Source organism: Rana temporaria, chromosome 1 (assembly GCF_905171775.1).
Source record: "Rana temporaria chromosome 1, aRanTem1.1, whole genome shotgun sequence".
Classification (NCBI taxonomy): Eukaryota; Metazoa; Chordata; class Amphibia; order Anura; family Ranidae; genus Rana; species Rana temporaria.
The window spans coordinates 211574015-211588206 of record NC_053489.1 but is presented as its reverse complement, the minus strand read 5'-3'; the positions used below and the strand labels follow the sequence as shown (position 1 = coordinate 211588206).

Sequence of the window (14192 nt, the reverse complement as noted above, 5' to 3'; positions counted from 1 at the left end):
TAACTAGTTACCAGGTTGGGAAGCTTAGGCAAATCCGTTCTTATAAGAAGGGAGCTACCGCCTTCCCACCAAAGACAGCTGTCGTGAGAACTTTTAAGCCCATCAGTAGATTAGGCTGTTATGTGGGCGTTCACTCTTTATAGCTTTGCACTGGTATTGTGGGCACAAGTACATGTATGCTACAATGTTGGCACCAGGAAAAGGCATTTACAGGAGCCAAGAAAATACTCACTTTGCATGAGGCCTTAAATATATTCCTTAAAACCTACCTTTACCCTAAAAACACATTAAGCTCCACTGATATTGTTTGCCCTGCATATCCAAAGCAGACTTTTCTTCTTTGCAAGCTTTTTGGTTTTACTTTTGTTTATTCCCACCCCCTTCCTGTACTCTCGAAATGGTTTGAATGACATTTGGGCCTCCTCCTGCAGTCTCTTGGGATAGCCACATGACATATCCCAGGAGGCAATAGATCCAGGAACCCATGTATTCGGTCAGGAGAGAAAAGAGTCTGCTCATGTGTAAGATCTTATGCCATGTTATAAGGGGACCAGGTCCTGACAACACTGGATTTAGATGGCCTTGTAGGTATATTTATTCTTCAGAATATAAGGGTATAGTTATCATGAAACATCAGGATTTTTTTTTTTGGACAGGAGGTTGAAGTTCATCTTTAATAAAAACAAAGTACATAAATCCACTTTGTAAGCACTAAAAGCCTTTGCTACCATAGATATTACATTGTATAGTACTAGTGATATAACCACTGAGGAGGGCTGGAGACGGGGGCTGGGTACATGCTGCCCACATAAATATACAAGAGGGGTGGAGACAAGACCAGTCACCCTGTACAAGCAGAAAGAGCAGCAGTGACTGGTCTTTATTACCGGAAGCTTCTACACAGTGAAAATATTTCAATCTGGATTACTTCACAGATCTCCAAGAAAGAAATACAAGACTTAGACAATATTGGCCAACTCTGGAGTTCACATTATATCCAAGTGCATGCAAACACAGGTTTTCTATGTGCCCTGCTTACACCACAACAGTATGGAAAAATGCAGCACGTCTGCAATTTACTGCACCTCCCCTGTAATCTCCATCACTGTATTTCTATGCTACACTAAAATAATGAGTTGTGACTTTGTGGCATTTCAATAAAGGAAAAAAAAAATATATCAGCCTGCATGGGAAAACTGCTGGTCTTTCCTGTGCAGGCTGCTGTGAACGAGCTCTTAAAGTGCATGTTCACATTTCATTCAAGTCAGAATTTTAGTGCACAGGCATGGTGGGCACAGCTGATTGCATTGGGGGTTAGGGAGGGGAGCGAAGGCTCGGGTCACATTGCTGTGACCTGAAAGTCGTGCGACTTTGAAGAAACTTCAGGGAATGTCTGCCTAATATTTCTGCAATGTCAATTTAGATGAGGATCCGACTTGGTTCACGATTACAAGAGCCACATCTAAGTATGCAGGCATCGGAGGTAAAGCTGTCCACATAGTCCATCAGTCACACCGCCGGCTCTCAAAGCTGTCAAGTCTGCAATCGTGACCGGGAAGACTACCCTGCTGTAGAGCGATCTGAAAGCGAGGCGCACAGCATGTAAGGGAGGACATCAATGCGGTGAGGAGGATGGTCTATGCGGACAGTTTTTCCCCCGATGCCTGCATACTTAGATGTGCCTCTTATTCATCAACCATGTGAGTTTCTAAATGTTGTACCTTCATTAAATGTAACCATATTGCTACACTTAGAGGCGTCTCTCTCTTCTCTTTTATACTCCGTTGTGACATGACGCTCCTAGTATATCAAGACATCGTTTGTATATCAAGTCAAAACGTATTCAAAAATTTTGCTTGTCTTGCAAAACGCTCTCAAACCAAGGTTTTACTGTACTAGATAGGAGCAGATTGGGTAGCGGCTAGTACTTATGCCTTGCAACACGAGGGTCTTGTTCGGAATCACAGCTGGACTACATCTGCATGGAGTTAGCATGTTTTTGTTCCCTGTACGTTCATGGGATCCTCCGAGTACTCTGGTTTCCTCCCACACTCCAAAGACATGTCGGTGGGATAATTGTCTCCTGTTTAAAATTGGGCCCAGTATATGTATGAGATAACCTTTCACTCACAGGATGGTAGGGTGTGGGTCTTCAGGCCTTCCCTAAAGTCTAGGGGGGGATGTCAGCGGTTCAGATGTCAGCGGACTTGTCACTGTTGACATCCGTGGCTCCAAAGAGCTGCACGGAGCCCCCGTTGAGGTCCGCCTGTCAGTTTTTTAGGCGGCCTGTGTGAAAGGACCCTTAGACCCCTTTCACACTTGGGCGGTTTGCAGGTGCTATTGCACTAAAAATAGCACCTGCAAACTGACCTGAAACAGCGGCTGCTGTTTCCCCAGTGTGAAAGCCCGAAGGCTTTCACACAGGAGCGGTGCGCCAGTAGGACCGCTCCAAAAGCCCTGCTAGCCACATCTTTGAAGCGGTGAAGGAGTGGTGTGTTTACCGCTGCTCCACTGCTCCTTCCCATTGAAAGCAATGGAAAATCGCGGCTACACCGCCGGCAATGCACCTCGACGGTATTATTTTCCGCTCGCTTGCGGGGGTAAAACCGCACTGCTAGCGGACGAATACCGCCGCAATTCCGGCCGTAACGCCCTGCTAAAAATAGCGGCGCTTTACCGCCACACCTCCCGCCCCAGTGTGAAAGGGGCCTAAGGGTCCTTAGATTGTAAGCTCCTCGCGGCCAGGAACTGATGTGATTGTACAATATGTAAAGCACTGTGCAGCGTTATGTAAATACCTGTTATTTATAAATAAAATATCTGGACACACAAATGGCTTGTTTACACTTGCGATTGTGTGTGCGGCAAAACCCTGTGGTTGAGCGGTTTATACTGCCCCTCAACCACTCCCCTTTTGCTGATGAGCGTGAACACATGCCATGGCAGAAAGGATACCCCCGTCGTGCTTGGCAAGCGTGACTACCCACCGAGTGTGACCCATTCAAGCGAAGGGGGGGGGGGGGCACGCTGCAGCAACCCCACACAACAGCAGCGCATGCGTTTGCCATTTAGGGGGTTAAAACATGCAATATGACATCTCACCGCCTGTCTAGCGCTCTCTGAAGAGCAACCTGAACGCGGATCGCACATCAAACAGAATGCGACTCGTGCGATCAGTTAATAGAGAAGAAATTCACATAAAAATTGGGAAGCCACACAGGTCATAGGACTGCTATGGGCAATACAACTGGGACTGGCAACCCATGTTATTAATATGAAGGAAGGCTACAACGTGGGACACCATTCATTCATTCATTTCCGGGTAGTGTGTACCGAGCTCTCCCCCCACACTCTTATCATTGTCCCCCTCCACTCTCTTTGTCTCAGGCCTCGCTCTTCATACGGAAAGCCTGGCGGGCCCTGTGCAGCCACAAGCCCGACTTCCTCGCCCCTTACCTCTGAGCCAATCATGTAGAAGTCGCCATCTTCCTCCAATTGAAATTTCACCGGCTTCTGCCCAAACGTTTTACTTAGCGCCATAATCATCTTGCCGTCCACCAGCAACGGGCCCGCCGCACTGAGCATGCGCAGGTCATCAGCCTGCCTCTGAGCGTGCGCATTGCCCGATTCTTACACTGAGCATGCGTGAAATAGTGTATACTTTGGTCAGCGGTGCTTTGCGTGAATCGTCGTGTGCGTGTAGATTATGTCGTCGTAAAGCGTCACTTATCATCACTACACGATACGTTGCTCACTAGCTGGTTATTGGTATGCTGTAGATTAGAACATGTTGCTCTACACAGAATAGGAAGAGCAACGTGTTTATACAGCCAGCACAATTTGACTTGGTTTCTGGTAGAGTACGAAAAGGGTTAACATTTTATTTGTTTTGCTGTATGTGTATGAATGGGGATTGGCATAGCTCCCAGCTGTGCCTGATTTCGAGGGACTGTTCCTGATTTGTACTTCATTCCTTCTCATTTGTTCCTTATCTTGGTCTGATCTATATAGTTGTATATAAAATGCACTTGTTATCTTTCAAAAAGTGTTCCCCAGTGCTAAACCTTTCATCTGATTTCTAAATTGCTGCATTTGTAAATTCTAAAATCCAATATAAAGGAATAACAGTGGTAAAAAAAAAGTCCTTGTGGATTTAACCACTTCCTGCCTGGCCTATAGCAGAATGATGGTGGTTCAGTTTTCCTGACTGGGTGTCACATGACGACCAGCAGGATAACTGCCGTCGGGCATGCATCACAGCGATCGGTGGTGCAATGTGTCAGTCTGACACACCATAGTGTTGCCAACCTACCAGATTGAAATTTACTGACACAACACCCAAAATTTACTGGCACAGCAAATTTTTTACTGGCAGTTATAAGAGTTACAAAATTATTGCAAATTCCACTATTTATGCTACAAATAAGTACAATATGCAATTAGCAATGTGATTTAACCACTTGCCCACGGCCCATCGTAAAATAACGTCATGTTTTTGAAGAGGGATATCTCGGTAACGGCAGCAGCAGCTGCCACAACCGAGACATCTATCTCTTCAGTGGGCGGTTCTGTTAATGATAACGGCGGTCTCCGCGGCGGATTTGCCGCAAGATCGCCGTTATCGGTGGCGGGAGAGGCCCCCCCTCCTGCCGCTCTCCCGCGCCCTCCGCCGCTTACCGGAGCCATCGGTAGCGGCGGAGGAGATCGGGTGCGTTCGGCAGCTGACTGGGGTTGCGAGTGAGGGAAAAATCCCCCCCACCCATCCCCATAGCTCTGCTGGGCGGAAGTGACGTCAAAACGTCAGTCCCGCCCAGCGTCTTAAAGAAACTTTTTTTTTTTGTCATTTGAAAAAATTTCTATTTTTTTTTTCTTTTTTTGCATTTAAGTCTAAATATGAGATGTGAGGTCTTTTTGACCCCAGATCTCATATTTAAGAGGACCTGTCATGCTTTTTTCTATTACAAGGGATGTTTACATTCCTTGTAATAGGAATAAAAGTGATCAATTTTTTTTTTATTTCAGTGTAAAAAATTATAAACGAAATAAAAATAAATAAGAAAACAAAAAAATTTTTTTTAAAGCGCCCCGTCCCGACGAGCTCGCGCACAGAAGCGAACGCATACGTGAGTAGCGCTGCATATGAAAACTGTGATAACGCGATCGTTAGAGCGAGAGCAATAATTCTAGCCCTAGGCCTACTCTGTAACTCCAAAAATGCAACCTGTAGAATTTTTTAAACGTCGCCTATCGAGATTTTTAAGGGTAAAAGTTTGACGCCATGCCACGAGCGGGCGCAATTTTTAAGCGTGACATGTTGGGTATCATTTTACTCGGCGTAACATTGTCTTTCACAATATATAAAAAAATTGGGCCAAATTTATTGATGGCTTATTTTTTAATTCAAAAAAGTGATTTTTTCCAAAAAAAGTGCGCTTGTAAGACCGCTGCGCAAATACGGTGTGACAAAAAGTATTGCAATGACGGCCATTTTATTCCCTAGGATGTCTGCTAAAAAAATATATAATGTTTGGGGGTTCTGATTAATTTTCTAGCAAAAAAAAAATGATTTTTACATGAAGGAGAGAAGTGCCAGAATAGGCCCGGTGGGCAAGTGGGTAGATATTAAGGTAAAAAGCATATTTCTTATTTTTTTTCCCGATATAGTAAGTAGCTAAGGGACAGGACTTAGGAGGGCAATACATTAGAATGGGCGATGCACTCATGAAATTGACCCTCACAGTGATACTGACAGCAGTGTGCAATAGCACAGTTGATGCCGACACCTCATCTACATGACACGTCCCCTCCTGAATCACAGTGACAGTCTCTCTCCATGACAGGTGGTCCCTTCAGTCCCCTCTTGGCTTGCCTCACTCCCATCCTGCAGACCCACACATGAGGCTCTGGCCACTCCGCTTAGGTCCCTTGCACTATGACATCACACGACAGGCTTAGACACCGCCTCCTATGCACAGTTCTGAGCCTAGCGTCACAGCCATATTTTTTACTGGCAACCTTTTTCCTCTTACTGGCAGGAGAAAAGTGCCCATTTTTTACTGGCTGGCAGGAAAAATACTGGCGGTTGGCAACACTGCTACACCGATCTCGGTAAAGAGCCTCTGATGGAGGCTATTTACCACGTGATCAGCCGTGTCCAATCACAGCTGATCACGATCTAAACAGGAAGAGCCATTGATCAGCTTTTCCTCACTCACGTCTGACAGACCCGAGTAGAAAAGAGCCGATCGATGGCTTTCCTGACAGGACAGGGGGGTTTGCGCTGATTGTTTACCAATGCAGCCCACACTGGACCACTAGGGAATGCCGCCAGGACCACCAGGGAAGCCCCCATCATGTGGATGGCCAGGTATGTCCCCCATGGCCACAAGGATTGCCACAACATGCCCAATATATGCCAATCAGTGCCCTCAAATGGGCACTGACTGGCACCATTATGGATGCCTGCCAAATCAGTGATGCCCAGCAATGCCACCCATCAGTATCCATCAGTGCCCCCTATCAGTACCCTTCTGTGCCCACCTATCAGTGCCCATCTGTGCCATCTATCAGTGCCACCCATAGGTACCCATCAGTGCCGCCTATCAGTGCCCATCAATGCGTCCTATCAGTGCCCACCTCATTGGTGCCACCTCATCAGTGCCCATCAGTGCCCGTCATTGATGGAGAAAACATACTTATATACAAAATTTTATAACAGAAACAAAGAAAACAATTGTTTTCCCTAAATTTTCTGTCTTTTTTTATTTGTTGCGCAAAAAATAAAAACTGCAGCAGTGATCAAATACCACCAAAAGAAAACTCTATTTGTGGGAACAAAATGATAAATAATTTGTTTGGGTACAGCGTAGCATGACCGCACAATTGTCATTCAAAGTGCGACAGCGCTGAAAACTAGAAATTGGCTTGGGCAGGAAGGGGGTGTAAGTGCCTGGTATTGAAGTGGTTAATTAACCTTTTTGGGGGGGTTAATTCTCCTTTAAGGGGGCGTGGCAAAATACATTTGTTAGTAGGTGTCTCTCCCATCTCAAAATGTTGGGAGGTATGGATTGGGGAAATTTCCCTTCGTTTCCTGTCCCGAAGATGCAGCAGGAAGTTAGAGGATATTTCCCAAAGTGAAGTCTTCCCCTCATTTTATTTTTTATTACAAGTACCGTACTTATATTGCCCTGTCACATTATGCAAGGCTTTACACATTATATATTGTACATTCACAGTAGTCCCTGCCTTACAATCAAATGTCCCTAACTCACATTTATACATACACATACTAGGGCCTATTTAGACAGGAGCCAATTATCCTACCAGCATGTCTTTGAAGTGTAGACAGTTATCCTTGGAACAGGAGCCCCCATTGGAAGATTTACCCTCATCTCCTGTTCTAGGGACCACCCCAGGGGCATAGATAAGGGGGGATGGCAAGGGCAATTTTGGCTTGCTAGGTGGTAACTAACCTGGCTGATTGATAGGGGATTCACAGTCTTTCTTCCCTAACTCTGGATTTGATGCACCACTCTCCTCTTTCACTAGGTAGCATTGTTGCCTTTGGCAGTAGAACGATAAGGGCACAGGGAACCCAGTCTGCGAGTAAATAGGTTGACTTAGCCAATTGGCAGGGGTCTCTTTGGTCCCTTGGCCTGCTGGGAGCGCCTATTTATTCGGGAGGAGTCAGATGATTAGGGTTCCCTGCCACCTGGACGGCTGTCTGGGTGGAAGTGTGTCACAAGGCTCTGGGCTGCTAGGCCAGAAGGCTAAGGCTTATCCCAAGGGCACATGGCTGCTAGGCTGTCTGAGGCTTATCCAGGTTTGAGAGAGGCAGCGTGGGGTTGGGGCTTCAGGCTAGAAGCCCAACCAAGTTGAAGAGGTTCCACCATACAAGGGAACTGGATCTTTGCCAGCAGTGAAGGAGAAGCAGTTTCCACAAGGGACGACCACTCCTGTTGCCAGGGGCAAGTGATGATCAAGGCAAGAGGTAAAGGGAGGAATAGTCGCCAGCAAGGGACAACCATTCCTGTTATCAGAGGCCAGTGTATGGAAGTCTGAAGGAGCAGCCTTTTCACCACCTGGGGACAGCGAAGAAGTGGGAAAGCTTCAGCAGAGTGCCAAGCCAGAGACCCAGCAGGTTAGCGTGGGTGAAGCTTGAGGAGTATACAGCGTGTTGGCTGTGGAAGAGCTCAGGGGGGATCCAGTGATATCTGGGATCTTGAAGTCTAGTGAGAGACTTGGAGCTCAATGAGTGAAGATCTACAGTAGGATACTATGAGATGTAAGAGGAGATCTATAATGGGTTACTGTGAGTTATGTGTATAGATCTCTATTGACTGTTCAAAGTTCAGTTGCCATAGGAGACAGCAGTTCTACAAATACAGTTGTCTGCCTATTATTTTGCCTCGGAGTCTGCCAATTACTATTACATCTTCCTAAGGGTGTCCTTGCCCTAACCCTCTTTCCCCCAGTTCTGTTTAAGAGACAATAAATCTTCAAAAAGTAACCGTCGCCCATGTTTCTAACTTGCAATACACCCACTATGCCTTAATAACCCACACTACAAGGAAGGATGTCAGCTCTCCCTGACTCTGGAGGTCACCATTAGGCCTTTTGAGGTCAGGAATGCCATTACAGGAACATAACACAGCAACTTCCACACATGTAGGACACCCAACATTAGAGGTGATTTTTTTCTTCCAAAGCAAATACACTTTTGCACACTGGTACTGATTAGTATTTCAATGTTTCTCTTCTCCCTCAATTTCCCTCCATCAGTCAGCTAATGTCACCCCAGTGCTGAGGGAGGGAGGCAGAGGAGGGTCAAACAGGGATGCTGTGGAGGCAACAGACATCTTCTTTATCAACTGATGATGTCATTGGTTGTTAGGATGCCATTGTCTAGAAAGTCAAAATGGTGCATAATGAAAACCTGTGGCTTTTTGTAAGTAAAGGGCAGGCTTCATCTACCTGCTGGCTTGTATCCAATTTTTGATCAATTTTCAGGCATTTTGCCAAGGCACCCCGGTTGAAAAATGCTGGCCTAGAGATATCCTTTAATGAATAATGAGTTTGCCAGGCAAACCAGTCTAGTTCTGGATAGAATAGGGAGCAGTTAGAACCGCTTTAATTTTTCTTTCAAGCCTCGTACACACGATCAGTTTTCCCGACAGGAAAACCGTGAGGAGAGCTGTTGGCCGGGAATCCCGGCCGCGTGTGTGCTCCTCGCAGTTTTTCCGACTTTTGTCCGGCGTTTTTTGGCAGTTTTCCTATGGGAAAAACTGCGATGGAGCATATACACGGCCGGGATTCCCGGCCAAAGCTTCATTGCAGTTTTCCTGTGGGGAAAACCGGGCAAGTGTAGGGAAAAGACTGAACCGAGCAGGTTCTCGGCTTTCCCCTTGGGTTTCCCGGCGGTAAAAAGTCCGCCAGGAAACCCGATCGTGTGTATAAGGCTTAAGGGTGTGTGTGTTGGGGAGATTTTCCCTCACTTCCTCTAGTTTAAACTGGTGCTGGGACAAACAAGCGTAAATCCAATGCTGATGTACAATAGTGCATGGGCTGAGGGTGGTGTCAACAGAGTTTGATGCTGAAATGACTGACTGAGGGTTAACAAACTCTGAGATGGAGATGGCACTGCAACATATCAAATAAAATATTACAATATGAAGTTAGTAGTTGGTTCAAGGTGGGAACTAAGCTGTGCTGTTTCAAGGCAAGCAGAGTGCAAACAACTAGTTACCGGCATTACCAGTAGCCTCTCTGCAGCTAATCTTTTCACACAGGAGTGCAAAGGAAGTAAACTGCTGCATTTCAGGAGGATGTAGATGTAGATGAAAGGTACATGCTCTCTATAACATATCAAATCAATACTTTGTGAGTCCAGATTCACTTTAGATTGTCTTTAACCACTTAGCGACCGCCCACCCGCAATGTACTGTGGACGAGATTCCCCTGTAGGCAAAGTGATGTACCCATACGTCGCTGCCTACTTCCAGGTTTTGGGTGCGTGCATGAGTGCCCCCAGCCGACACCCTCTGTGATTGTACACAGCAGGAGCCAGTCAGCAAGTTCCAACCAACGATTCACAGCTGGGACTTGCTGATCGTCTGTATGCGAACACAGCCCAGAGCTCTGTGTTGGTAAACAACACAGAGCTCTGTACAGAGGGATCTATCAGTTTCTTAAATGAGAGATCTCTTAGTAAAAGCAGCACAGTATACACATATTACACATAGTTTCCGGGGACAGTCCCCGGACTGAGGACACTGTCCCTGGACCAAGTCTGTCCTTGGGTTTTGTCCCCGGATTGGATTTGAATTTTGGCACCCCATCACTTAATACGTTCCTTTTCACCCTGACCACAGCAGCGCCCACTGTCACAGGGATTAAAGCCTTGCTTGCAGTGCAGGGTCCTGTTCAGGCATTTTGCCAAGGCACCCCGGTTGAAAAATGCTGGCCTACTGATACGCCGTCGTATCTCTGTTTCTAACTATGCGGCTGATTCTTAGAATCAGTTACGCATAGCTAGCCCTAAGATCCGACAGGTGTAATTGAATTACACTGTCGGATCTTAAGGATGCAATTCTAGGCCGGCCGCTAGGTGGCGAGGCCATTGCGGCCGGCGTAGAATATGCAAATGAAGACTTACGGCGATCCCCGAACGTCCCGAACGGCCCGTCGATCTAAATCTACGTCGTTTCCGTCGAGTTACGTCGCGTAAAACTAGGGCTGAGTCCTATTTGACTAAGCCATGGTAAGTATGGCCGTCGTTCCCGCGTCGAAATTTAAACCTCCACGTCGTTTGCGTAAGACGTCCGTGAATGGCGATGGACGCCATTTACGTTAACGTCTAAGCAAATGACGTCGGTGCGACGTCAGTTAGCGCAATGCACGTCGGGTAATTTACCCCACGGAGCATGCGTAGTACGTCCGGCGCGGGAGCGCTCCTAATTTAAATGGGACTCGCCCCATTCGATTGGGCCCGCCTTGCGCCGGACGGATTTAAGTTACACCGCTGCAAATTTCCAAGTAAGTGCTTTGTGGATCGGGCACTAACTTGGGAAATTTGCGGCGGTGTAACTTAAATGGGAAAAGTTAAGTTGCGCCGCCTGGCTGTGGATCTGGCCCATAAAGTCCAACACTTCTGCTCAGGTATTTTAGGCATATTTTTCTTCCTATGTACACAGATTTCCTCGTACACGCGACCACTTTTCCCGTCGGGAAAACTGCCTTGACAGCTTTTGGCTGAGAAAACTGGCCGTGTGTATGCTGCATGGCAGTTTTCCCGACAGGAAAACCACCGGGAATCCCAGTGAGAAAAATGTTCTCTTTTTTCCTGCTGCGATTCCCGGCTGTCTTTTTTCTGGCAGTTTTCCTATGGGAAACACTGCGATGGAGCATACACATGGCCGGGTTTTCCCGGCCAAAGCTCTCATGGCAGTTTTCCTGCCAGGAAAAACGGCCGTGTGTAGGGGGAAAAAGCTGCCGAGCCAGTTCTCGACTTTTCCTTTGGGTTTTCTGGCGGTAAAAAGTCAGCCGGGAAACCCGTACGTGTGTACAGGGCAAGAGGCTCCAGGATGGAACCTTCTAGCAGTATATTCCTGCATTGTTTGATTCTGTTATACATTCGGTAATGTTTCCAGTACACTTGCATGGAGTATGATGGATAATGATACCTGCCTTCTAACACTGATTGTTGTTGCTTTGAGGTTTTTTAGTTGTTTTTGGCTTGCTGTCCTTCTCAGGTATTGCAGGCTTGTTGAAGACACCCGACTGAAATGTGAATGAGGCCTAGGTGTCCATTCACACTATTCCATGCATGCTCATGTTTGGTTTTTAGCAAATCAACGCACATTGAATTGCATGTGTTCATTCATTTTCCATCGGATGGTAACACATTTCCACAAGCTAAATCATACCCAAATTATTTTTCTCAATATACTACATCAACGCAGGTGTTTTCTATGCATTGTGGAGGGTCAAGTGCACTTGTGGGATCCCAGGCATGCACCCATTGAAAATGAATAGGTTCATTGTTTATGTACATTTCTAGCAAAATGGTTTTAGTTTTTTTCTTCTCAAAAGTTTTTTTCTGTTTAATGCCCAGTGTTTATTTTTATAGTCCTGTACTGCTGTATGTTTTGATTACATTTTTTATTGGAAATTATTTGAATGTTTTTTTTTCTCTTCCTGTATCCTTCCTGCTCCAATGTTTTATATTGAAATAATAGACAGAGCTCTCAGCATAATTTCGCTTTTACATTTTTTTCACCAGGCAGTAGACCTGAAAATCTTGAACTACTCCTCTTTGTAGATAAATCCTCCAGCAGGATAAGAAACAAGGGCATTCTTCTCACACCCTCCCTAGGCAACAGGTCTGACTTATAAGAGGATAGATTGGACCCTTAGGGCCCTTTCACACTGGGGCATTTTTCAAGCGCTTTAGCGTTAAAAAAAGCGCCTGTAAAACGCCTGAAAGAAGCTGCATCTGCAATCCCAATGTGAAAGCTCGAGTGCTTTCACACTAAAGCGCCTGAAAAACACCCCAGTGTGAAAATGGTCTTAGCGTTAAAAAAAAGCGCCTGAAAGAAGCTGCATCTGCAATCCCAATGTGAAAGCCTGAGTGCTTTCACACTGAGGCGCTGAGCTGGCAGGGCGTCAAAAAAAGTCCTGCATGCAGCTTCTTTGCAGCGCTTTAGGAGCGGTTAATACACCGCTCCTAAAGCCCCCTTCCCATTGAGGAAGCTTTTTTTAACGCCAAAGCGCCTGAAAAGCGCCTCGGTGTGAAAGGGGTCTTAGCAGCGCTTTACCAGCGTTTTTCGGGCGCTGGCAGTGTGAAAGGCCTCTGAAAGCACTTGGGCTTTCACATTGGGATTGCAGATGAGGCTTCTTTCAGGCGCTTTACAGGCTTTTTTTAAACGCCAAAGCGCCTAAAAAACGCCCGAAAAACGCCCCAGTGTGAAAGGGGTCTAACACACACACATCCTGTGCAGGAAATGCATGGGTAGGAAGGATCTCTTTCCTAGCAAGATCCCAGGAAGCAAAGACAAGGCCTCCTCACACTACCATACTTGCCATACTGAGCATGGGAGGCAAAGACCTCTGGACTCACACCCTTCCTAGACAGCAGGCCTCTGAGGCAAGACTGGACGCTTCACACATTCATTCTCTACAGGCATAACATGAAAGGAAAGGACCCTTCCAGAAGGTCTCCCTAAACATGTATTCTCTTCCTCAGCCTAAACCTCTCAGCGAGTGGCCAGGGTAGAATGAATATTCATAACCCACAACATTTTTATGTCTCACTCTATCTTCTGAAAAACACTCACCAAGAGCAGACAGGAGCAAACAATGCCTGGTGCTTAAGCATAGCGCACACCACATTTTTTCTTCCGTTCAATACAGTGGACTGAAAGAAAAAAAATGACATTTGGAACCGATGTACTAACAAACCAATGTTAGTACATCGATCTCCCCTGGTGTTCTATTGTGTTCTGACAGGGTGCTGACCCCTGCCCCAGAACACTCAGGTCAGGGCTCTTAGCCATTGTCTGAGAGCACTGATCGTGAGCCGGTTAGCAGACCTTTTTCACAGAAGCTGGTCAAAAATCTGGCTTCTGTCGGAGTGGACCTCATACAGTACACATGGACCAAATGTCAGACAGTTTCTATTGAACCAGCCGATGCCGCCCGACATTCGGCCCATGTGTGTGGGGATTTAGGAAAAGCCTAAAACATTTAGATAACATAAAAAAAGCTTAGGTTGGCTACAGCCTTGCTGCAAACACTTCATTTAGACTAGGGGCACTCAAATTTATGGCAGGGTCTCTACACATATACATATTCCAAAGGTGTATTTAGCATACAGTTGCAAGAAAAAGTATGTTTTTTGGAATGATATGGATTTCTGCACAAATTAGTCATAGAATGGGATCTGATCTTCATCTAAGTCACAACAATAGACAATCACAGTCTGCTTAAACTAATAACACACAAATAAATTAAATGTTACCATGTTTTTATTGAACACACCATGTAAACATTCACAGTACATGTGGAAAAAGTATGTGAACCCCTAGACTAATAACATCTCCAAGAGCTAATTGGAGTGAGGTGTCAGCCAACTGGAGTCCAATCAATGAAATGAGATTGGAGGTCTTGGTTACAGTTGCCCTGACCTATAAAAA

The 14192-nt window shown here is 46.0% G+C and overlaps 1 protein-coding gene across 3 annotated transcripts in view; it reads right to left on the bottom strand.

Annotated features, from left to right (window-relative positions):
• Window positions 1-3617, bottom strand: part of SMARCB1 (SWI/SNF related, matrix associated, actin dependent regulator of chromatin, subfamily b, member 1) — a 30150-nt gene extending 26533 nt beyond the window's left edge. The window contains exon 1 of one of the 3 annotated variants that reach the window (XM_040349063.1): window positions 3457-3617. In XM_040349063.1, coding sequence (XP_040204997.1) covers window positions 3457-3585 — 129 coding nt within the window. In that variant the 5' untranslated portion in view covers window positions 3586-3617. The remainder of the gene's footprint in view (window positions 1-3456) is intronic. The other 2 variants (XM_040349055.1, XM_040349049.1) reach the window with 2 other exon arrangements.
• Between the last annotated feature and the right edge of the window lie 10575 nt (window positions 3618-14192).